Raw genomic sequence first — 23,460 nt, 5'->3', positions numbered from 1 at the left:
CCCGCCGATGTCAGCCTCCCCGCACGTGGTGCCCGAGCCAATCGCCGGCCAGACCCGTCCCAGGCTGCTCCGCGGCTTCGCCGCCGCGACGCCCAGGACCGTCCCGGGGGAGCCGGTCACGCCACCACGATCTGCCTCGTCCCCGGCCTTGGTGTTAAACGCTCTGCCCCTCCTTGAGGAGAAGCTGGTAGGAGGGATGGCAGATCCGGTGCCGTTGGGTGTGAGGCGCATCGGTGTGTGTGCCAGCGCAGAGTTTGTGAGGTGGACTTGGCCGTCATGGCCCCGGGCAGCCGGACGTTAAGTTCAGGCACGGCGGTAGCGTCGTGCTCCGCGCACCTGCGGGCAGTCAGCAGGACGGAGAAAGACCTGGCGGCTTCTTCATCGCTAATTGAGCAATTTAGCTCAAATTAATAAAGCCCTTTATTACCACTGGAGAGTCGGTCTAGCGACCCAGGCTACGTTTGAGGGCTCGCTGAGGGCAGCAGCTGTTGCATTAATTCCTGACTGATCTTTTGAAAGCCTCACCCAGGCCTGCTGAGCACAGTTACTGCCCTGAGGAGCCTTCTGGCTCGGCTCGTCGTATCTCCACACAGTGTACAATTTATGAGCATTTAAAGCATTACTCCTGGCACCGACATTGGAAGTGCACAGGAGAGGGCTGAGACAAAAGCGATTCCTTGAGGGATCACAAGGAACGTAGGTGTTGTTCTAGCTGCCCAGCTGATGACAAACTGGGTCAGGGTTTGGTATGTTTGCATGTGACACTGCATCACTTGACGACACATCATCACAGCCTTCCTCCTAGCCAAATTTGGGCTGTAGGACTTGCCCTCCTGATTTCAAGCTCAGCACTCGTTCTGGACACCACCCATCACACCAGTATTTGTGAGATGAAGCACAGAACTACAGCCACTGCCTTTCGTTCTTACTGTTGAATGTCTCTGAAGGTGCATCCGCAACTCTTCATTGAAGACTGCTTTTGAAAAGGACACTCCTACGCAGCCAAGGGCATGTGTCATTGCAGTATCAGCCATCCCCTCAAATGCAGGCAGATTTCACTGCCCAAAAAATTCTTAAGGCACATATGCAGAGCTTTTCTTTCTATTGCCTATGAAACAATGGGTCTGTGAAAGAAAAGAAGGAAGGAAATACCAGAAATGTTGACAGCCGTAAGAAAAAGTGGTATTTTTTTCCCATAACTCAGCACCTCTTTCAGCCAGCGCTCAGGCCACAGGAATCTCTTTTATGTTATTTGATTCGTACTGTCTTGAGGAAACTGTCTTTTGGACATAACAATTATGGCCTATACACCATTAAGCTAAGCTTCCCCCCTCCTAAAATAATTTATAACTTCAGATAATTTTTATAGATTTCTCCATTAGTTTATGTCTATCACATAATTAGTTTGTTGACTCAGAGCTGTTTGGAGTTACCATTAGAATGTGTACTATGAATTGTAAATCGAAATGCTTATATTTATTTTTGTGATATTTTGGCCTTTCAAGTATCATAAAGTAATTGTAAACTAATGCACATGCTTAAAACTCAAATTGATTATATTTCTCTTTTGGTAGTGTCATCAAAGTTTAAGATTGCCATAGATTATTAGAATTACAAGCTTCAAAGAGCAATGTAAACTTCACAACTTAAACGCAGTGCATATTATGTCATAGAAAAGCAGCACAATTTCTTCTCTTGTTAAGGCTTAGCTAGAGATGTCTAAAGACTGAAGTTTCTGTGGGACTATGGTACCATTTCTCAATCATATGATTCTAATGCTGATCAGAAAGATCTGTTATGCCTTCATTCAAATCCTTATTTAATGTACTTTTGAGAAACGGCACCATAGTCCTACAGAAACTTCAGTCTTTAGACATCTCTAGCTAAAAAAAAAAATTAAGAAATGTTGTTTGGTAATCCATCATGAAACAAAGACAGATGAAAACTATCCTCGCAGCTTGAAATACACATACATGCTTTTAGAAGTGATTGCAGAATTAAGAATTTCTGCTTACTGCAGAATTGTTAATATTCCTACCGTTCATTGTAAGGCATCCATGAAAGGTTTATCTGGAATCTTACATTTATGCAAATAAATAATAGTTTTAAAAAAAAAAAAATCACAACCCAAAACACTGTCAGACAAGACAATTAGTTTGTGCAACCAATAAGACAGCTAACAAATGTATGACTTATGAGTAACAGAAAAAGTAAATGTTGGGGAAAATTGGGATCCTTGTGCATGGGACACTAGCCACTTACTTCCTCAAACATGTGAGAGAAGATTTTCGATTCAATAAGCAAATACATCTTCAACTTTGGATTAAATATCTCCTAATTAATTTTAATAGATATTCCTTTTAAGAGCCTAGTCTCTTCTCAGTGTACATTTAGCATCCATTAGCATTTACGGTAGATGTGTGCTTGTATTAAGCTGTGCAAAAAGCCACAGTGACACTCATGAGATTAGGGGTACACGTAATTAATGGAAATATAAGCATTTTTAAAAAATCAGTACAGCCAAGTTCATAACATCCTCTTGTATTGAATGTTAGCATTCCCCTTTCAAAAGTCCCTCAGAAGATTTAAGACAAGAATGGAGATACACCGTTCAGAAAAATGAATAACTGCGCTCCAGTGAAAATCAAAATGGGTTGAATAAACAGTCATTAATATTGAATTAGCTTGAAAAACGTGCTTTCTTCCCACACAGGCATTTAACCTGATTAGGTACATGTACAATGGGCCTGAGGCAGTCAATATTTTCAAGACTGTGTTTTAAACCACATGAAAGTACTGAAGTAAAATTTCCTGCTGAAGGAGCCTGGTGATCTGGTATGGAATCTGAAACTCCTTCCATAGCTGTTTTTTGACTTAGGCCTACTGCCTTTGTTTTGGCAAGTTACAATCACAGTGCCTACACTGCAAAAACCTGTCACCTGTAAAGTTAAGAGGCTGTTCCTTATCCACTGGATCCCTTACCTGAACTGAAGCTTCCCACGAGAAGGCCTCTTTGCAGCCTTTAAACTGGCTTCAGAGCCATGGTGTGCGAAGGCATACACAGATTCAGTGCACAGGAAAACCACAGGTTTAACCATTGTTTGCAGGGTGGAAAGGAGGTTGCATGTGTTCTGTAACCGCTCCTTGCCTAACAGAGACTGTTCTGAACAAACTCAGCTAATTCACTCCCCAGTGGCGGTTGTTGCTATTCACAGGCAAAAGCACCTACGTGTATTCTGTGATTGTGATGCTTATGTAAAATACATAAAAATAGAAACAGAATGAATGAAGCACAAAGCTGGCAGTGCAGAATGAAAAAATTATATTTACAAAATACTTAGACAAAGTCCAGTCACTTCCTAATATAATTTCAGGTATTCTGATGAGCTTTTTGAAATTGCTCTTCAACAGTTAGAGTAAAATCTCATTTCACTGTGAAAATAAGAGTTTTTGGTAACAAAATCTATTACCTTAGTATTTTCTGTGTTTTTGTTTTCCTCCTTACAGTGATACTTCCCTGTAACGAGTCTAAGGCAGCCTGAATGCACACACTGCACCCAGCTTGTGACTGTTGCAGTGAAAGCAGTGGCAAAAGAAGATTTTAAGTTTTTACTAGATCACACACTTAATTAATAAAATGTTCTACAAGAAATGCTCTTTCTACTTTGATTTCTACTACTTTCATCTTGTGATGGCAGGTGAAACAGGCCTTATAAGAGGGCAATTCAGGCTATAGACTTACAGTACATTTACAAGAACTTGCCATTCTGAAGCATTTGACAAGATCCTGAAGATGAAGATAATCCCCATCAATGAGAGTACTAAGAGCTATGATATGCTAAGAACTGAACTAAGGCGTCAGGAGAAGACCTACACTTTAATTATTTTCACACCTATACAAGTTTCTGAAGCTCTGCACGAAAAAAAAAACAAGCGTTCTGTAGGCTATCTGCTGCTTTGCCTTTTTGAGTAGAGGGCCCTATTCACTTCAATTTGTTTTTCCTCAAATATGCTAAAGCACTTCAGGTTAAGAGAGAGAATGACTTCAGAGAACTCCATTTTGTCTTCCCTTAATGTAACCTAAGTTGTGTTTTATTCCCTAGTACAAGTTTTTGTGACTAAATGTCTCAGACTCCTCTATCAGGAGAGAAAAAGATGATCTGAAAGGTGAATCGGAGCAGGGTCAGAGTCTGCCCTTCTTGTGCCAGGTAGTTCGATGCAGAGCCACTTCATTTCCCTTCTTTCCCTAGCTGCAGTTTTAGCCACTGTTTTTTAACGATCCACTGGTCTCAGTTTCACTCAACCCTTTTTTTACTGGAAGTGCTGATGGATAAAGGTGTCCCTCTGTGTATCTCTAGGCACTCTGGATTACTGCATTAATTCTTAACCTGCATTAAACTCTTAACCTAATGAAGGCTGCAATATTTGGTCCAAGGAATAAATGCATACATATGTTCGTGTATATATCTACGTGCACATATATATATATAGCACCCCAGTATATAAACAATACTGTAAATTATCAAAATATTATTAGAGGTGATCTTTAAAAAAATACCCTTATGAACTGTTTTAATGTAAGAAAATTAACTTCATCTTATTCTAAATAAAAATACTCTTGCATTAAGAATACAATTCTACATTCATTTAACCCATTTAATACAAATCCATGCAAAAGTGTACAGTGCAGCTTATTTCTTGCTGTCTGCTGTTAGGATGCAATGCATATGCAGGAGAATGAGGGCGCAGTTGTGCTTCAAGTGCTAGGGAAGTGATACAGGAACTCTGCATGCTAACAGGTAGATGTCCAAGGTGCATTGTCATTTCCCAAAATCATTTCAAATGAGACTACTGTGGTTTACCTTTTATTTTCAAGTTTATATTTTTTCCTTGTGACCAGGATTTAAGTATCAGTACATACCGATTATCAAATTATAGGATCCAAAATTTTATTTAAATAGATTTTCTTTCTACAAAAATATAGTTACACATAATACCCTTATTATTTCCTGGAGTGAATTCAGTGCACAATTCACTGAAAAGTTCTATGATCCTCCAAACAATACCTGTTTGAGTTTCAGGTTACTCAAATGGTAACTTGTAGGCACTTCCCTTTTAAAAAAAATATTAAACATAACTCATGCTACATTAAGGCCGAAACATACTTCTGTTAAGTCTGAGACCCATTTTCATATTGTTAAGTTGCTCCTATCTCTGGACTGCTCTAAATACTTGCAATGAATATTGACAACTTTTCCTTCAGTTCTACTCTCCCTTCAAAATTGACCAGCATTCTTAGTGGAGTTGAAAATTGTCTCCTTAATATTTTTCAAAAATGTCCATATTTTTAGTTGTGGTGAAACTTAGAATACTTCTATACTTTAGTCCCTGAGACAGCCTGTTAGACCTTATCAATTGTTTGTAATAATATATATTGAATTTTGCCAAGCTAAGGTGAGATTTTTAGATATGACACCTTACTCAAGAACATTTTACAGAAATTACTAACATAATCGGGTGCTTTATAGCTTTTAATATTCTTTATATAAGGATTTAATAGTTATCTCAGCTCTTTCCTAATACACAGTATTAAGAATTAAATGGGTTTGGATTTGTTCTTTTTACCCAGCCAGTTTTTTGTTGGTTAGCCTAGACTTCAAACACCCTGTAACAAGCGGCACGTCAAAAATTTTTTTTTTTTCAGTTTTCAGATGTCTTGATAAGTACCTGAAAAAAACCAAAACACATTATTTTCTAAAATCTGCAGAGGCATGGCCTAAGGCATTACCTTTTCCCTCCTTCCAACTGTGGCTATAGTTTAAGGCTGTAGTAATTCTCTTCAGTGATTTCTGCTGAGTATTTTCTACTTAAGGGTTCACACACATTCAGACACTTGGGAGAAATCTGAAGAGTAAAAAAAATCACATGCTCATCTGAAAATGTTTGCATATTATAATTACCATCCAAGATGGTAACTGAAAAAAAGCTAGAAAAGCCTCCCTGCCTCCTTTGGTTGGTTTGTTTATCATGACCCAAATTCTAGTGGCTATCCTTACAGCACTGCAAAACTGGAGAATCAGTTTGAGCATTTGAGCATTTCCAGCACTTCTGTGAAGTAAATTTAACTTCTCCCCTGAATAATTAATATAATTCTCCACTTGTGTGAGTTTTTCCACACAAAATCCCATTCAAATTAAATAAAAAATAATGATTATCAATACTATATGCTAGGAAGAACTGAAACTCATTTAATAAAGCTTTAATTAAAATGCTTTTATTAACATGCTTACCTCACTAAGTATTGCCCATACAGGAGAATCAGAATTGACTGATAAACGAATAGCCTGTATTTTTCCTATTGACTGATCGATACTGCCTTCTGCAATTCCATTTTCAAAAGCCCCTAAATAAAAAATAAAACAAGACCCATACAAACATATATTAGAATAAGATATGCTTCCAAGTGAACTTATGCAAAAGCTCTAAATTGCAAATTATACATTAACTCCAGGGATACAACATTAGGGGAAAAAATCTTTTGGAAAAGGTCAAACAACAACAACTGAAAGATAAAGCTATAAACAAGAAGCAGGATTTGTTCCTTCAGTTACAGCAACTAGGAGCTGGAGAATACAAGAAAATAAAAAGCATACAGCTACAAATGTTAAAAAATAAATTTAAATATGTTAGCAGTGACCATATACATATGGCACACATGGTCATGTGAAATAATCTAAAAGAGCTTTTCTGAGCAAGTATGATTATTTTTAAAAAGATACATTAGGAATCACGGACCAATTCTGATGCATTTCTTCACTAGTTCAATGCTTTTTCACTAACCTTGTTAAACTGGCATAAAATCACTGCAAGCAAATGAAAAACGCTCATCCCATGTTTGATACTCATTTCTTATCAACTTGCATGTGTAACTGTGAGTTGACACCATTTCTGTTTGGATCTCTAATTAGAGCAAAACAGCCACGAGTACGTGGGAGAGAGGTGCAAATCAAAGCAAACTAGAAGCGTTGGTGAGGTGAAAGTGGTTCATTGGGAGAAAAGAGCAATTATGTGGTAGAAGAGACAGAAGACAGTGGCAAGCAAAGCAGATCTCCCAACAGTCCATTTTGTTCACATGCTGGCGTTTTAGTTTAGGTAACAGTAGAAACCAGGCCTTGGCAAGCATGTGGAGCACCTGCAGTTCATTTAAGAGTAAAGTCACACAGCACCCTGAGAAAGGAATAAGGGTAAGCAGGGGTGGGGGCAAAAGAGGGGAAGGTGCATTACATTATGCTTTGTCTTCTTGTTAGGTTGGAACACAAGTTAATGCTGTCCTAATCATAAGAAATCCTTTGTCTTCAGCTAAGGCTGCAAAATCCAACCCAGAATCAATTATCCTATTAAGACCTTGCAGAGACTGCAATTAGTTTTTCTTCTAATTAGATTCCTTGGCTTTTGCAATTGCTGGTAATGAAATTAAATAACTTCATTATTTAAAACAAAATAGGATAATCATTGGTCAAACATCATATACTATAATATGCACTAGCGCAAAGGGTTTCTTTTACTTACTAGTTCACCTTGGAATGTTATATTTATTACACATTTAATGAAATTCTCAAAAGCAGAAACATTTTATATGTAATAACAAAATTCCTGGGTTTGAACTGACAATAAACATTTTACCTATTTTTAAATATCCGTCTTTGGCTGCTGGGTAGTTAAATTTACTTCCATTGTCAACCAGTTCTTTTCTTAGCATTTCCTGTAAAAAAAAACCACACTAATAAAATCCCCAGAAATATTTTCTAGGGCATTGCATTTTTATATTGAACATCATTCTCAAAATGAAGTAGCACTGTGTATTACAGTTGGAAATGAGAGACTTACATCAGCTGGCAACACTTCCACTGTAGTGTTAAACAGTTTATCACCAGGGTGCTCTATGTTTCCACTTCTGAAGAGGTACCTGATGATAAAGGTCTATTATTTCCAGGTATTTTATACTTCAGAAAAGTTCTAGGGAAGCAATTCTTTCCGGTTTTGAAGGAAAGTTTCAAAAACCTTTTGTAGGCTATAGAGAACAGACACAGGCATTGAAACTTTCCAGTGTGTGACCAAACCATACTAGAGGCTTTTTATTTTAAACAGAACAAGCATTAAAAACATCTTTCTGTGGAACCATGAATGCAAGCGTTCCCCCTTTGCAGTGCTCAAGTTCAAAATAAATTAACTTTAGAGGTTTAAAGAGCTAAGGAAGATCTGCCCTCTGATCTGTTCCTGCCATCCTAAGGCCAAGGTGAGATGGGCTTCTGGAATGCAATGGCAGCAAAAATCCCTGTTTCTAGTAGACCATACGCTACATGCCAAGAGAATCCCTCTTTTTATCAATACTGAGCAATTCAGGTGCTTCTGAATAATCTCCTTTATAGCCAACGAGCAACAGCACTGTCAAAGCAAGAATCCAAGCAAAAACACCCGTGAGATTTAAAAAAAATAAATAAATCCCTGTTTGCTTTTAAATTTCTGGCATTAGAATTCTTAGGTTTTTAGATCCAAAAAGAGCTAAGGAAATTTAAAGCATCAACCTCCCTCCTCTGGTATCAAACAACCAAGACCTAAGACGAGCACCAAATATTAACTATATATTTTAGCAATGTGATGGGGCTGGGACCAGCCATTAGGCAATATCATATGTAAGTTAGCTTCATCCAGTACAGCTTCCCAGTAACAGGAAAATGCAAAAATATAGGCTGCTCAAGTTGCCCAAAGCATAAACCAGTTAATTAACAGTGTGGATCACAGAACACCAGTGTTTTATAGCAACTGTCATCTAGTGCAGCTCACTAGATGGAAATATAGACTTGCTTGCTTAGATATTTTTTTTTTTTAAATCAATGAGAAATCTACAATCTTTGGAGAAATGGAAGTCTCTTAGTTGTGTGACCAGTTTTGGGAGGAAGTGTAACAAGAGTGAAGGAGTTTTCTCTCTGAATATCATTACAGAGATATGGTCATTATGGTAATTTGTGTGAGAGACACTCTCCTGGAACTGTATTTCTTGCTAGGTTAGTTTTAACTCCGATCTGTTCCCCAATCTGACACATAGAGAAGAAGAAACTTTGCCGAACCAGGCAGGACTGCTTCTTTTGATGCCAACCTCAATTTGTATTGTTCATAGAGTAAGTCCTTCTGAAAAACTCTTCTCTATCTTAAGCTACAGGTGTCTCTTTCTTTCAAAGATGCCCAAGTTGAATGATGTGAAAACAGAGAAGATAGTTTCATCTTTTAGAATGAGAAAAACATCCAAGGTGGGTCTTGGCTGTAGATCCAAACACATGAAGTCAGAAGTCTGGCTGTGACCCAAGTGTTCAAGGTTTTGTTACAGGCGATGGAGATATACTCAATACAGTCAATGAAACTTAGCAACTGACTCAAGTGACCAGAGAATGAGATGAATAGCTGTCTAGCTTCCACTGACTCTATCAAGTAGATCTCTCTCTGTCACATATAGTAGGAGCTTACACACCTACTTTACGTTGACATCTCTACTGTAAACACCTACATTCAAGTCTCTGAATCTTCAACTGAATCCCACCTTTATTAATTCACTCTTCATTATTTCCCCACAATAGTGCCGTTTTCTCTTTGCTTTCACCTACACTGGTAAGTGTCTGGTCTGGGACATGGCCTTTGACTTGACATCATGCAAACAGCCTTTCTGTTGACAAGTATAGAAATAAAGCTTTCACTGACTCCATTGATGAAATCCATCAGTTAAGGAAGAAATCACCAAGGAAGAAATGTATTTCAGGAGGGGAATTCAAGAAGCAGAGCAGACAAATAGCAAATCATGGATTTTTTTTGTCAGTAACGAGGCTATGGTTTATGTGAACAGTTGAGCACTAGTGATTTTGAACAGACTCAATCATTTCCAAACTGGATATATGTAGGCTTTCATATTTCATATCATGTAATACTTACTTTTCAACTTTTAGTGGATTTAAAAAGGTGAAACTGATGTAGTCCCCTGCCACTGGAGCTGAAGCCCAAAAACAGTCTTTTCCTGTATAAACTTTTTCCAAGGTATATTGCTGGTATATTCTCAGGCTTGTATCCACTTGTGCAGGTGGATTATTATGTGCTTTATGTAGCACATTTCTGCCAAAATCCTTATCCTGTTGCATATAAAGAAATTTAATTTCACTCATACAATGAAAAAAAAGTGCTCAAATATCTTGAATTACTACAGGCAGCTATTCCAGAAAATAATTATCTCAGTGTCAAAAAATACACAATCTATTTCTAATAGAAATAGAATATTCATTTCAGTGTAATCCCTGAGACTCAATGTTACAGTCTGTAGATAGAGTTGTCCTGATTATTTCTCAGTTGCCTAGATTTAAAAATAAACTTCTCCACAGTAGGCTATTTCATAGTTGTCTACTATGCCTTCAGCCAGAATATCTGATGCTGGTCTCTGCTAAAGGCTACATGAACCTCTAGTCTGATCCAATACAGCAATTTGAATGATCTCATGACTAGTCTAAATGGCACCATCAGGACATCCCTAGTCTGGTGCTTCATTGCTCTTGTCCTTATCAGATACGTTGTAAATCCACTGTTTGCCCTCCAAAATCTCCCTAAAAATCTACTGCTGTCACGATAGCCACACCCTTGTCCTGCCAATATACCTTCCTCTTAATAGTCCCTCATATTGGGATTGTGGACTATTTGGCCAAAACAAACCATCATAGCTGTTTGTGTTTGTACCGTGCACAGCACATGAAACCTTGTGTTGTGAAGAGGGTTCCTGCATGTTACTATAACTGCTACAGGTGTTCAGATTAGAGATTCAAAGATGTTTGTGCAGAAGCAGCATGCCCTACCTGCAGTTTAGATGCCAGATCATTATTCCCCCTCAAATCTGTAAACCAACATTCCTGGATATGGAAATGCCATCTAATGCCAAAAATGCAATGCTTGACACTGATTTGAGAAACAAGTCAGAACACAAGCATATAGTTTAGAAGTATGGCATTAGTTTCTTATCCTTACTTTCAAATTCTGTATCTTCCCAGCCAATGATGAATGAATTCCCACATGCTGAAAGAGAGATGGTTTAGCACGGATACGTAACTTTGCCTTTTCCTTTTCACAGTGTATCTGGAAAGAAAGTAAAAGGGAGTGAAGTTTTCTTTAAATAAAGGAGAGACAAACTAAGTTCCACAAAGCAATTTCATTATGTAGTTGCGGGTATGAGTCCAGGTTTTTTATCCACATTTAAATGAGTAATCCTTAGGTTAACAGTCACCTCATTTCAAGTACACTGTTTTAGACCTAAACTCTTAATTCCATTCACGGTGCTATGTAGATTTGAAGGCTCAACCACCACTAAATTCAGGGACTTCTGCACTGTATACCATCATCAATCACACCTCAGAGTGACAAAAATGGACCTCAAATCTGAAACTGATTGATTTTTTTAACTGTTTGTGGCAAGTTTCATTTCAACTCTTGGCCTTGCCATATCATTCTAATTAAACTATTTTGACCAAAACTGACTTTCTTGAGATAGATTCTGGTTACGTTTCAATCTTCATCATTTTGGCTCTTTCTGCTATGTTTGAGAGGCTTACAATGTACTATACTCTACTATAAGTTACATATCTTTTATCTTATAATTACATAAAGCCCTCAGATACTATCTTTCAATCCTGATTTTCCAGTTCAGTACACTTTGTGACATCACATATACCAGGGAATTAAATAACTGTAATTGGTACTAATTTCTGAGTTTCTTGATTTTTTGAATGATAGCAAATTACTTCTTTAAATGTAATTTTTGCTCTATATAGAGCATCATAGTTTGATACAATGAAGCAAACATGCTACAATAATTAATGAGATATAATGAAGCATAATTGCATAGAACAGAGCAAAGAGCTAAAATGAGACTCCTTGTGTTCTACTCTTGGTTCTGCCACGAATTATCGCATGAGCTTGGAAGATCATTTACGTTCTTTGTACCCCACGTTTCACATCTTTAGATTTAAGAGGATAATGTGTTTACCTCTGCAACCAAGTGCTTTCAGTTCTATAAAAGAAAAATGTTACATAAACTACATTAGCGTCTTCTAAAGCTAGAAGTGATAAAGTCTTCACTCAGCTGGCTTAAACACCAAAACTCATGGGGGATTTATGGTTTCCACGGAAGTACTAATTAAAAGTTCAAAACCACCTGGAAGGCTATAAAAAGAACTAAGTATTTTTACATTTGTCCCCAGCAGATGTTCAGCAGAACAATGTAAAAACACAATACATGCAAATTGATATATTGGCAGCTGTTTCTTTGAAAACCACACTCTACTTTTGCTAGGAAAAACATTCATTATTAGAAAATAAATTTCTGATCTTTCTACTGACAGGGTCTGCAGTTCATCCCCTATAATAATGTCATCTCTAGCATGTCTCTTTTTATGCTATGGCAGCACTACCAAAAGAGCTACTTATGGTAGCAGCTGAGAATAATCAGTAGCACAGGACTGGTGTGGTCAGTTGTGCACAAACTGAGATAAGGCTCCTTGTTGAGTCAGGGCTCCCATCTTTGCAGCCTGCTAGTCCCCACTACACTTGATAGATACATGCCACTGCATATGATCACAGAACCATAGAATGGTTTGGGTTGGAAGGGGCCTTTAAAGATCATCTAGTTCCAACCCCCCCGGCATTGGCAGGGCCATCTTTCACTAGATGAGGTTGCTCAAAGCCGCATCCAGCCTGACTTTCAACACTTCCAGCCACAGCCTCTCTGGGCAACCTGTTCCAGTGTCTCACCACCCTCACCGTAAAAAAATGTCTTCCTTATGTCCAATCTAAATCTACTTTCTTTCAATTTAAGACTGTTGCCCCTCATCCTGTCATGACAGACCCTGGTAAAAGTCTTTCCCTGTCTTTCTTATAAGCCCCCTTTAAGTCCTGAAGGGCTGCAATATGGTCTCCCCAGAGCCTTCTCTTCTCACGGCTGAACAGCCCCAACTCTCTCAGCCTTTCCTCATAGGGGATGTGTTCCATCCCTCTGATCAATTTTTGGGGCCCTCCTCTGGACCTGCTGTAACAGGTCCATGTCTTTTTTGTACTGGGGACCCCAGAACTGGATAACGGTTCACAGGAGGTAAACATGATGAAGTTTCTGAACCATGCAGATGGCTCTGATCATCACAAAAATGTCTTTTCCAACTCGGTGAGCAGTTGTAGCTGAATCTTGGTATGTTGATACTCAGCCCAGGCCGAAAACATGTGCCAAACACCCATCACCACAGGATGGCACATAAAAGCCAAGAACAGGGGCCCCATTGACCCTCCCGTGAGGGACAGTGTGTGATCACTTAGTGACACTCTTAGTTGCTTGGGAAGTGTGAGGATTTCTGTCAGGTTGTCTTCTCTGGTGCCTGTAGGAAAGTCCAGTGCTTTAATCTGTTAAGCAGAGGAGAGGCAGCAGCTGGGATCTCTGTCCTTCTTCCAGCCTTCATTTGCTACATTCTCATAAGTAGTCCCAGTAGGTCATGCCACTGGTCATTCCCACCCAAGGGCAGCGTGAGATTGACTTGTCTCAATATGTTTTTGCTACCTACAGCAATTGAAATTGCAGTTGTGGAAGTGAAACTCATTAGAAACTTGCTAATACCACCCTGCTTCGGCTTGGCCAGCGCAGACACGCACGAGCTGCGTGCCTGCCTTTCAGGAACACAGCTTCATTTTAGATATGAATCAGGTCTTAGAAGCTAGAACAGTAATTTAAAGAACAAAAGTAAAACGTTTCAACTATCAGATGGAAGTTGCACACGCTAGACAGATCTAGAATCGGTGATGTTAACATAATAGTATCTTTTTTTATTCTGTTATCACAGGCAGGCACGAACCTGAATTAGAGGTACTTGAGGCTCACTCTAACTCCTATGAGCCGGCCTAACCCATGGAGCAGGATTTCAAAGCTTACTCCTTTCTGCATGAAGTGGGAATTGAGATTCCTCAGTGGTATTACTAAGCGTAAAACCAGGGACCTTCCGCTATCCCCAGGAGTCACCTCTGCTACATGGTAAAACTTGAAGCTTGTTTGTTCTGCTTCCCTCAATCTCCTGCTCTGCACAACTCGTATCTGCCTCTTCTTCCTTCTTTATCAACACAGAAGTCACATGTGTGAACACCTGGAGTGGGGACTGGCTACACTACTCAAATAAAACTCTTGAACCTTAAAAACCAAGAAGGAGCAGAAAATCTGGTCAGTCCTCTGGGGCACAGACTGTTATACAAGAAGAGTGTGAGTAGGGACCAGCACCAAAGACTGGTGAGAGGAAGAATGCAAAAGGACATAAAGAAATACTTAACATTGGGCTCACCTGTAGTGCTAGAAATGGCACCTTTTGCAATTCAACACAACTATTTCTTTCATTTTCAGTAAAAGTATCATTTAGTTCGTTCAATCTACATGTTTCCCTGCATTTTTTTTTTCAGGCAAACAGTCAGGTTTTTTCCCAGGTAGTAAAAAATTTAAAGCAAAACACTTAAGTTCTGCTTCCTGAAAGGAAGGAATTGGTACGCAAAATTCAGAACAACTGTGATTGTAAAATTGTATGCTTTACTGACTTTCATATTAGAAGGTCAGCAGAAGGTTATGAGAAGTGATAGTCCACATAGGTTTACATATTCAAAATTTTCTGTGGTGCTGCAGGCAGATGTGAGCTTGTGCTGTCCGTGTTCTGAGCTGACAGAGGCAAAACAGCTCTGGTGTGGAAATCTGAATTTCTGTGAATCAGGCCTCTCCATATGCCCTAATGGGCTCAAACACCATGCCACTCTTTGCAGATCTGCAGCAGATCTTTCCCCACAAATTCCAAAGTCAGTCAGGTTTGAGAGATTTCTATTCCGCTTTTTGAAAAGAAATTATTTTGTCACTGAGACTGTTTGAATATTTCTTATGTTCATAAATTCATAGACATACTTACTGCATCCTTTTCTGGATTGCACACTTTAACCCAGAGCAGGTGGTCTATAAGCCAGTCTATGGGCTTATCTTTATAGAACATGAGAAAAAAATCCACTATGAGTGGCAGGTCTTCTGATTTAAACAATTTTCCTGAAAGGGAGACAAGAAGTTGCATATTCAGATACTTTTATTGCTGTGCAAAAATCAACAGCTTTATGTTTACTCTTGCCTTAAACACATGGATGTAATTCTGATATTTAGTGGAAATTTCACACAGACTCCAGCTTTGGAGAGTTGCTTATCCTCCAGCTTATTGGGACTTTGAAAAAATTTCCATTCCACGCCTGGAGATATTCTCACCTAGTCAACCAGCTGACTAATAAAGCACGCAGTTATATCCTAGTTCCAAACACAAATTTGCCAGTCACCTGTATCAGTGTGTCACATGAAATGAAGTCTGATTCCTCGAAATGCTAGACATGCAATTTTGCTGGCAATACTATACTGAATATATTTAAATTAAGACATAGATGTGAAAAATGTTGCTTTTAAAATACTATCACTGTTCATTTATTTCTCTTGCTATTTTTATTAGCACATTTTGTTAGATTTCTTTGTTTGACCTAACACTTATAAGGTGTTATCACAAGTAAATTGTATTAGAACCAAAGAGAAAACAGAAAAAGAAACTTAGTACTAAAGATAATAAAAAACCTTCCCTATGATATGGGATGCATGTTCTGCTACACAAAGAAAAAGAAGCAGATTTTTTTATAGATCGTTCAAATTCCATTCTTGAAAAGAAGAGTACACACTACAGGGGCACATAGGGCCCTGAGGTGGAACAATTTGCTTCTTAGGGGAACCCAACTACTAGATCCTATGCTGAGGAGACTCTGCATTAAAAAAGACAGTTTTAAAGAGCACAGAAAGTAAGACTTTCAGTGGGAGCTTTCCTGAAGAACAAAGGAAGTTTTCATATGTGAGTTCTTCCGTGCTTTGAAATGTAATTCCAAGTGAGATCTACTTGACCTACACAGCTCCAAATCCAACTGACCCTGCTTAAGGTCTTAATACTTACCAATAAATCCAAGGTGGGAGAACTCGAGAATCATCCACTCTTGGGACTGTTCAGCAGCAAAGTTTTTTATACTTTGAACATAATCAGATTTGGCTATAATATCATCTTCCAGCTGGCGGGGGGGAAAAAACAACAAAAAAACAGAAGGCAAGTGGTGGTGATGTTGCCACATGTAAGTGGTAATTGCATTGTTTTACTGCTGTGTGCCAAACTACAGTGGATTGCTGTTTAGATTCTACATTACATCTGTTTCAGTATCATTCATTAAATATTTATTTACAGGAATGACTATAACACCATGAGTGCTTCTCACTTTTTCGAGAAAGGAGAACTCCCTACCTTAAAGAGATCTCACTTAAAAGAAAACATTAAGTAAAAAGATAGAGGTTAAGGAAGAAGACAGTAGACAGTTGTATAAGCATTGATAAGCAGCAGGAGCAAACTGTTTGAAAAGAGAGGTGTCTAAAGCAGATGGTTAAAAGCTCTGTAGAGTAGCCTGGGCAGACTGTCGTACCTACAAGGTGACTGAGAAGAACTGTGGATGATTACTGAGATGCTAGTAGAAAGCAAATTGTTCCAGGAAATACTAGTCATGAAAGAAGGAAAATGCTGTGAAGCACACTGAAGGACAGGAATACATAGAGGTTTCGAGGTGGTGCAAAGGCTGACACTGAACACAGCAGTAGAGTCAGCTAAAGGATACTTGGAAAAGGAGACTGACATCCATCAAGGAAACGGGAAAGGCCTTGGCTGCATTTTTGCATGGCTTTCAGAGAAGAACGGGGGATCCAAAAAGCCAGAAGCTGTTCCAGTTACTAAAGCTGAGGATAAGTCGTCCAAACAAGGAGTTTAGTGGTAATGACACAGAGGAAATAATTGAATTCCAGAAATAATGAAGGAGCAAGTGATTCAGGGTTTGAATTCTGTATGGGTGTGAAAAACACAGGAAGAGGAGGCTAAGCCTTCAGGAAAATATTGCTGGGGTGCAGTGTAATGATACAGTTAATTTGATCTAACTGCTGTACTTCATTGGCCCTGGTGCTTGTCTGGTGGCAATGGAATCTGATTCAGAAAGCTAAATAAGTAGAAAATGAATGCTATAAGAAAAAAAAAATTGCATAGTTTCCTTCTGGTTTTGCATCCTCAACTGACTCAGCGCAGAGTCAGCAGCAAGAACTTGAGCGAGCAGGCCCACAGCTTTCAGCCAAATTTGGCCTTACTAGAAGTGCAGGGCTGGCGGGGGAGAAATGCATTGTGAACAGTGAACCCAGGAGGAAATAGAATGAAGTTTGAAAGACAAGATTAAGGGATCTGTTTTGATTCTGTCAGCTTTTGCTGAAGATTAAGATAACAAAAAAATAGATAGATAGAGATGAACTGATCACGACAAATACTTATTAACAGATTCTGAGATCTGGAGATTGAGTTGACGTGACAGTTATGCAGAAGAGAACAACAAAAAAAACCTCCAAAACATCAACTTACAAGAAATCTTACATAAAATTAAATGAGCTAAGAGGATTAACCAGTAGCTAGATGTAAAGGGAGAACAACAAAGAATCAGAGAGTTTCAGACAATCCTTAAAGATAAATGGAGGGGCATCGAAAAAAGGTCAGAAGGCAGAGAGAGGAGTATCTCAAAAACCTAGTGAGGCCACCATATTGAGCAACACTACAAGAAAACGTACAAAAGTAGTAGAGATGAAAAATATAGAGGCTGTGATGCAAAGCAGGTGTCAATGTGGTTATGAACTGAAAGCAGTTTTGCATAGTGAGAAGCCTGAAACAGTCTTTTCTGAAGCTGACAGTTAAAAGTGAATATTGGAGAATGTAGCTTGATATCCTATGTACTGCAGGCCATTAAAAGTTGTTCACTTAACCCTGTACTGAGTCCCCTAATTTATGTTCAACTATAGCACATCTTCTTGAAGAGCATCTGCCCTTGCTTAGAGATTTCAGTATCAGTCCTTTTTCAGTAAGTTATACCATGTGTAATTATCCTGAACGTTTAGTACATGCTACCCAAATTCTAATTTGAATTTTTCTGGCTTCAGCTTACAGCCACTTGTTTTTCGTATGCTCTTATCTACCCAAGGAGATTATACAGTGTATGTACACAGCTGGATCAGGGAGTTTAAGATATGAACTCTGTAGTCCATTTGCCCCATTGCCATGAGAAGGCCAGCAGAACACGATTGCATCTAATTTCCCTTCACTCATCAGTACTTTGCGATGAAAAAAGATACGTGCACAGTAGCAAGGCTATGCAAATTTCCTAAATGATAGACAAAAAATGGGTTTGCATTCATTTTTCTTATGTGGGTTACCTGTCTAAGAGAAGTAAAAATGAAGAAGCAACAAAAAAGTGGTAGCACACAATGCAAGTGTAGCATCAGACAGGAAAGTATCTTCCTTTCTAAATTATATTAGGGCATTTTTTTATTTTGAATCACTGTTCAACAAATATGTGAAAACTGTTAGGCTGAAAAATCTTATTCTCTCATTTTCCACAGAAAACAAACCTCCAATAGTTCATTCCATAAAGATTTTTTGTTTTTTTTAGTACAAGCATAAAGAAAATTTCAGCTAAAAAAGCACTTTCATGAAAACTATTCCTTTTAGGAACTCTACCAGGTAACAGGCTTGACCTAGAGTGTAGTGAGGGGGAAGAAAAAAAAGTAAAAATCAATACAAAGACTCCTAATGACTTCACTGAGCTATTGCTCAGGCCTTAAAACCATTAGAGAAACACACTAGAGAAATTATAATAATGGTGTACAGATAAGTGCTGCTGGCAATATATATTACTGGCATATACATGTATGTTATATAGAAATACACAAAGCTCCCCCAGTCTCCACAAGGAAAAAATTCATGAGGTGAAAAAAGCTCAGCAGTAGTTCAGTTGATTGTTTGAAGTTTGTAACAGATTTTAACTGAAGATACTAAAAGATTTATTTAATATTTTATTTTTGGTTCACCTGAGTGCTAATAGAAAGCACTTCTCAAAAACTGCTGTGTCTGAGTTTCTCAAAGATGCTTTCAGATTTGAAATCTTCAATCACTTCCGAATGAACTAAGTCTATACGGACACAAAGAACAAACGCCACCTCTTCACTACTAGGTTGGGATTCAAATCCCTGCTTTTATGGCTATGTTAAGATCCCATTATCTTGTCTCTGACATCATTACAAGTGTCTCAAGGGGCTCTGGCGGTCTCCAGGAAGTATAGTGAAAGTGGAAACAAGTATTTCAAAGTTCTCTTAGTTTTTTATTGATTAAGAAAACTTCACCAAAAAAAAAGCCTGAAAGGAGCAGTAGCTGGTTCAGGAAAAAAAGGAGGGGAAAAAAAAAAGACAGGCAAAGAAGAAGAGATACTTCAAGTAGAAGAGATGGGAAGACTGATGGGATTTATTGTCTTTTTTCAAAAATTATGTTTGATCAGTAGGTAAGGTTTACCCACAAAGTAACCCCATAGCTTCAATGGACTTCACAAAGCTACTTGGTTAAATCCTGATTCAGCAGTATCTAGAATGAGTGTTTATGTGTTTATTCAGCAAAGATCTTGCCTGACTCATGACATCAGCTGTTCTGTAGACATCAAGGCTAATTACGTATGCTTATCTTCTTTCAAAATTCTAAAGTTAATATCAGTCACCCTTATGATACTATTTCTGACAAAACAGTAAATAAAATCTAATCTATTTCAAGTTCTCCCTAAGATTACTGAAGTAAATCTTTGTACCAGGCTGAGGAAAGGGATTTTTAGGTTAATTGCTTTCCATTACTGTAAGGCTTCCAAACAGAGGTAGATGATAACTGTCTTTATGGCAGCATGTCTTCCTTCTTTTCGGCTGTACTATATGGAGAATTTTCCTAGGCAGACCAGCATCTGTGCTAGAGAAGCAGCTGCAGGCTGGACACACAAATGAGGAAGTGGATATACCAGACAAGGATATGAGGAAAGCACAGTTTCTTTCTAGGAAAATTCTGAATACAGCCATAACTATCACCAGACCATCACACTCCAGGCTTTGCTCCAAATAACACAGTTCAGTCCTTATATAAAGTCCCAGATAAGAAAATATATTCTTAAATTTCTTTAAAAATACACACACATAAGTAAGTCATTCCCATGCAAACGTGAATGCTTGGAGAACTTGATAATAGAAAGGGACATTAAGTGTCTGGCAGCATGCTTAACATTTGCCTTCACCATGTTTCCCATGCCTCAGTGCTCTAGTGTGCTTAGTAAACTTGGGTAGCATTCTTAAAAATAGATGAAAGTCATGAGAAAAGACCTCATTTTCCAGTAAACCTAAAGTGTTCAGTAGACAACATTTCTCTTTGTCCACCTGTCTTCTGAGTGCCTGTGCCAAATTTGAGGACAGAGCATGGACTCTTGAGTAGTCCAGCTCAAATGCTCTTATTGTTAAATTGTGTTAAATACTGACAAGAATTGCACGAGATGCCTGCTCTTGTGGTCTTCTGCTTCTGGGAATCTTGTGATCTACTTATGTGATACAGAGCCTGAGGCTTGTTCAAGCAGGAGAAGACCCAAGAAAACTAAGAACTAAGCAAAAGGCTGCTCTGAGCTTTTTTTAAAACTTTTTACATTCATGAGCTACATGAAATTTTATAGATCTGTTCCATTATTGAACAGTCATGCTAAATTTTGGAATCTCTGGTGGTGATTATCATCTTTATGGAGTGCAAATTAGCACAAATCTAGAATGATGGCTAAACCTAAGCCTGAATGCATGGGGATCCTCTTAAAGTCTAACACTCTAAATCTTCTGGGGAATTGAGGATCTGTACCAACTTGCAGTGTACCCTTGTCTCCAGTGTCACTATACTGGTATGTTTGCCTATCTGGAAGGGTCCTTTAAGGGTTTTTTGGTTCATTGTGATCTGGGCTATAACCTGGACCTACCACCACTATTCTGTCTTGCTGCACCAAGTGAAAACACATTAAACTCTGACTTTCCTAACCTAATCAAATAAGGGTTTCATGCTTCAGTTACCTTGTTATTCAACCTCACAAATGACAGGAAGGTACAGATGGATTTAATCAAATAGTAGCTGGCTGCAAGATGTATATAAACACAGAAATATGTGGATGCTTGTGAAGAGCATAGGCAAAATACACAGAAAATGACAACAGATTGCTGTTTTTATTGAGGCCTTTGAAACAAATGAAAATTGGCAAAGCTAATAAGTACAGAGGTATTGCAGCTACTTAATGATAATGTGAACATACCTGTAAATAAAATGTTCCCCTAGGTTGGGCATATAGCATTAAAAAGCTATAATCCAAATTCTGTTTAGTTCTCCACCTAAACATAAGCAGCAAATTCTGATAAGCTTTTTTGGGATGGATTGCAAGAGTTATTTCTATAATAAAAGCATTTCTAATGCTCTGCAGTTTTTTCTCTACAGTAAAATTGTAAGGTTGAGTATTCTAACTCATTGTTAAGTGAATAAAAATTCTGCTATAATCAGTGTAAACATTTGTAAGTAATGTGACTTTCCTATAAAAGTTAACATTAACTAAGCAAAAAATCTTGATCTGTATCGATGCAGCCTCAAACAAAATGTCTAACAAGTATATTCATGTCAAATGACTTAAAGATTCTATTCATTATATTATGAACAGTAGAGATCAACACACACTGAATATGTAAAGATCTAAAATTAAGTGCTTTTTACTGATGAACAGCACAGAAGCAGGTTGATGAACTTCATTTTCAGGTTTAAATGTAAACACAGATTTTTCTCTACAAAGTACAGTCTCTCATTTTACCAGAGGATTAAGCTGATGTCTGGAGAGTAATTTATTAGTATTTAATTACCATAAAAGTGTATCTGATTCAAATCTAATCATATCCGAAACTTAAATATAAGCATATAAATATGTTTATGCTCTGAAAGAAATAAGGTTTATCTATAAACCCAATATACAGGCATACATACACTTCCTGATTTCCTCCAATCTAAACTCTCAGTACTGCAGCTCTCTTGCTGCATTGTTGGGGTAGCTTCTGATAAATTAGTTATTGTTGATTGAAAGAAAATTACTTTCCTCCAATCAATCAATTTTGTTAGGTTATAATCTCTGTCTCAGTGAATTTGGGGCACATGAGGGAATGAAATCACCAGTTAGGATATATTATTAACAGCAGTATGAAAAGTCCATGACCACCAAAAGTTAGGTCATTAATTAAGCGCACAGTAGTTGTTACCAGTTAGCTAAGGGGCCACATGGCGTTTCCTTTGTGTGTTCACAGAGCCTCTCCCTTATCTGTCATGTAAAAGATTTTCCTGTTTTTAACTTCATGACCAGGGGATCTGATTAATGTGTATAAATATATGAGGGCTGGGTGTCAAGAGGAAAGGTGCAACCTCTTTTCACTTGTGCCCTGTGATAGGACAAGGGGCAATGGACGCAAGCTAGAGCACAGGAAGTTCAACCTCAACATGAGGAAGAATTTCTTTACCGTAAGGGTTACAGAGCACTGGAACAAGCTCCCCAGAGAGGTTGTGGAGTCTCCTTCTCTGGAGACTTTCAAGACGCATCTGGATGCGTTCCTGTGTAACCTGCCCTAGATTGGTCCTGCTCTGGCAGGGGGGTTGGACTCGATGATCTCCAGAGGTCCCCTTGCAACCCCTAATATTCTGTGATTCTATGCAGTCTATTGCCTCTTGACATTATCCATCTGGTTTAAAACCTGTGGGATGCCTAGAGTCAAGACCCAAAGAAGAAGCCTCAGCTCTCACCCTGAAGCTGATGTGCAGCATAGCTTTTCTCAAGATCCCCTTGTGTAATAATTTTTTTAAAAAGTACACTTGAGGTCCATTAGCTCTGAAATACAAAACATTATCAACTCAAACAATGTTGACTTTTGCAGAATTTTCTATTCTACACTCTTAGCAAAATTTCTTAGGTTTTATACAGCTATCTTACCTTACTCTGTCCTCCGAATCCCCAAATGTTTTCTTCAGGTTGGAAAGATCTGGATAATAAGAAGCAGGAGGAGAAATAACCTCTAGAACTCCAGACTGGATTTCTCTGGGGAAGCTATAAAAGAAGCTTAGTGAGACCCTATTCCTCAAAAAGACTTCTGAGGGCAACCACGGACAGCAGCTCCCCAGAGTTAGGTCTACTACTCCATAAGTGGAATTCACAACTCCAGCAAAGAAACTAAGTCACATAGATTGTAAATTAGGAACCAGGAAGGGGTCTTTGACAACCATCAGAACAGGCAGGACAGTAACTCATCAACGTCTCAGAAATCCTGCCCCTCCTGCATCCATAGATGCTTACTCATAATTCTGAGATGGTTGCCAAGATGCAGCAGTAATTCACAACCAAATCCACTATCTAGAACTACACACA

General features: G+C 38.4%; 1 protein-coding gene across 1 annotated transcript in view; it reads right to left on the bottom strand.

The window, feature by feature from the left end:
• Nucleotides 1-4,769: 4,769 nt before the first annotated feature.
• MGAT4D (MGAT4 family member D) overlaps nt 4,770-23,460 on the bottom strand; it is a 46,058-nt gene continuing 27,367 nt past the window's right edge. The window contains exons 8-17 of the mRNA XM_068403473.1: nt 23,029-23,142; nt 21,325-21,400; nt 16,065-16,176; nt 15,003-15,133; nt 11,056-11,163; nt 9,982-10,175; nt 7,888-7,966; nt 7,684-7,762; nt 6,291-6,403; nt 4,770-5,727 (exon numbers count right to left, since the gene is read on the bottom strand). Of these exons, the coding sequence (XP_068259574.1) occupies nt 5,701-5,727; nt 6,291-6,403; nt 7,684-7,762; nt 7,888-7,966; nt 9,982-10,175; nt 11,056-11,163; nt 15,003-15,133; nt 16,065-16,176; nt 21,325-21,400; nt 23,029-23,142 (1,033 nt within the window). The 3' untranslated portion in view covers nt 4,770-5,700. The remainder of the gene's footprint in view (nt 5,728-6,290; nt 6,404-7,683; nt 7,763-7,887; nt 7,967-9,981; nt 10,176-11,055; nt 11,164-15,002; nt 15,134-16,064; nt 16,177-21,324; nt 21,401-23,028; nt 23,143-23,460) is intronic.

This window comes from Nyctibius grandis, chromosome 6 (assembly GCF_013368605.1).
Source record: "Nyctibius grandis isolate bNycGra1 chromosome 6, bNycGra1.pri, whole genome shotgun sequence".
Lineage (NCBI taxonomy): Eukaryota > Metazoa > Chordata > Aves > Nyctibiiformes > Nyctibiidae > Nyctibius > Nyctibius grandis.
Note: the sequence above shows the minus strand (reverse complement) of the source record. Positions and strands in the feature narration are given on the sequence as shown.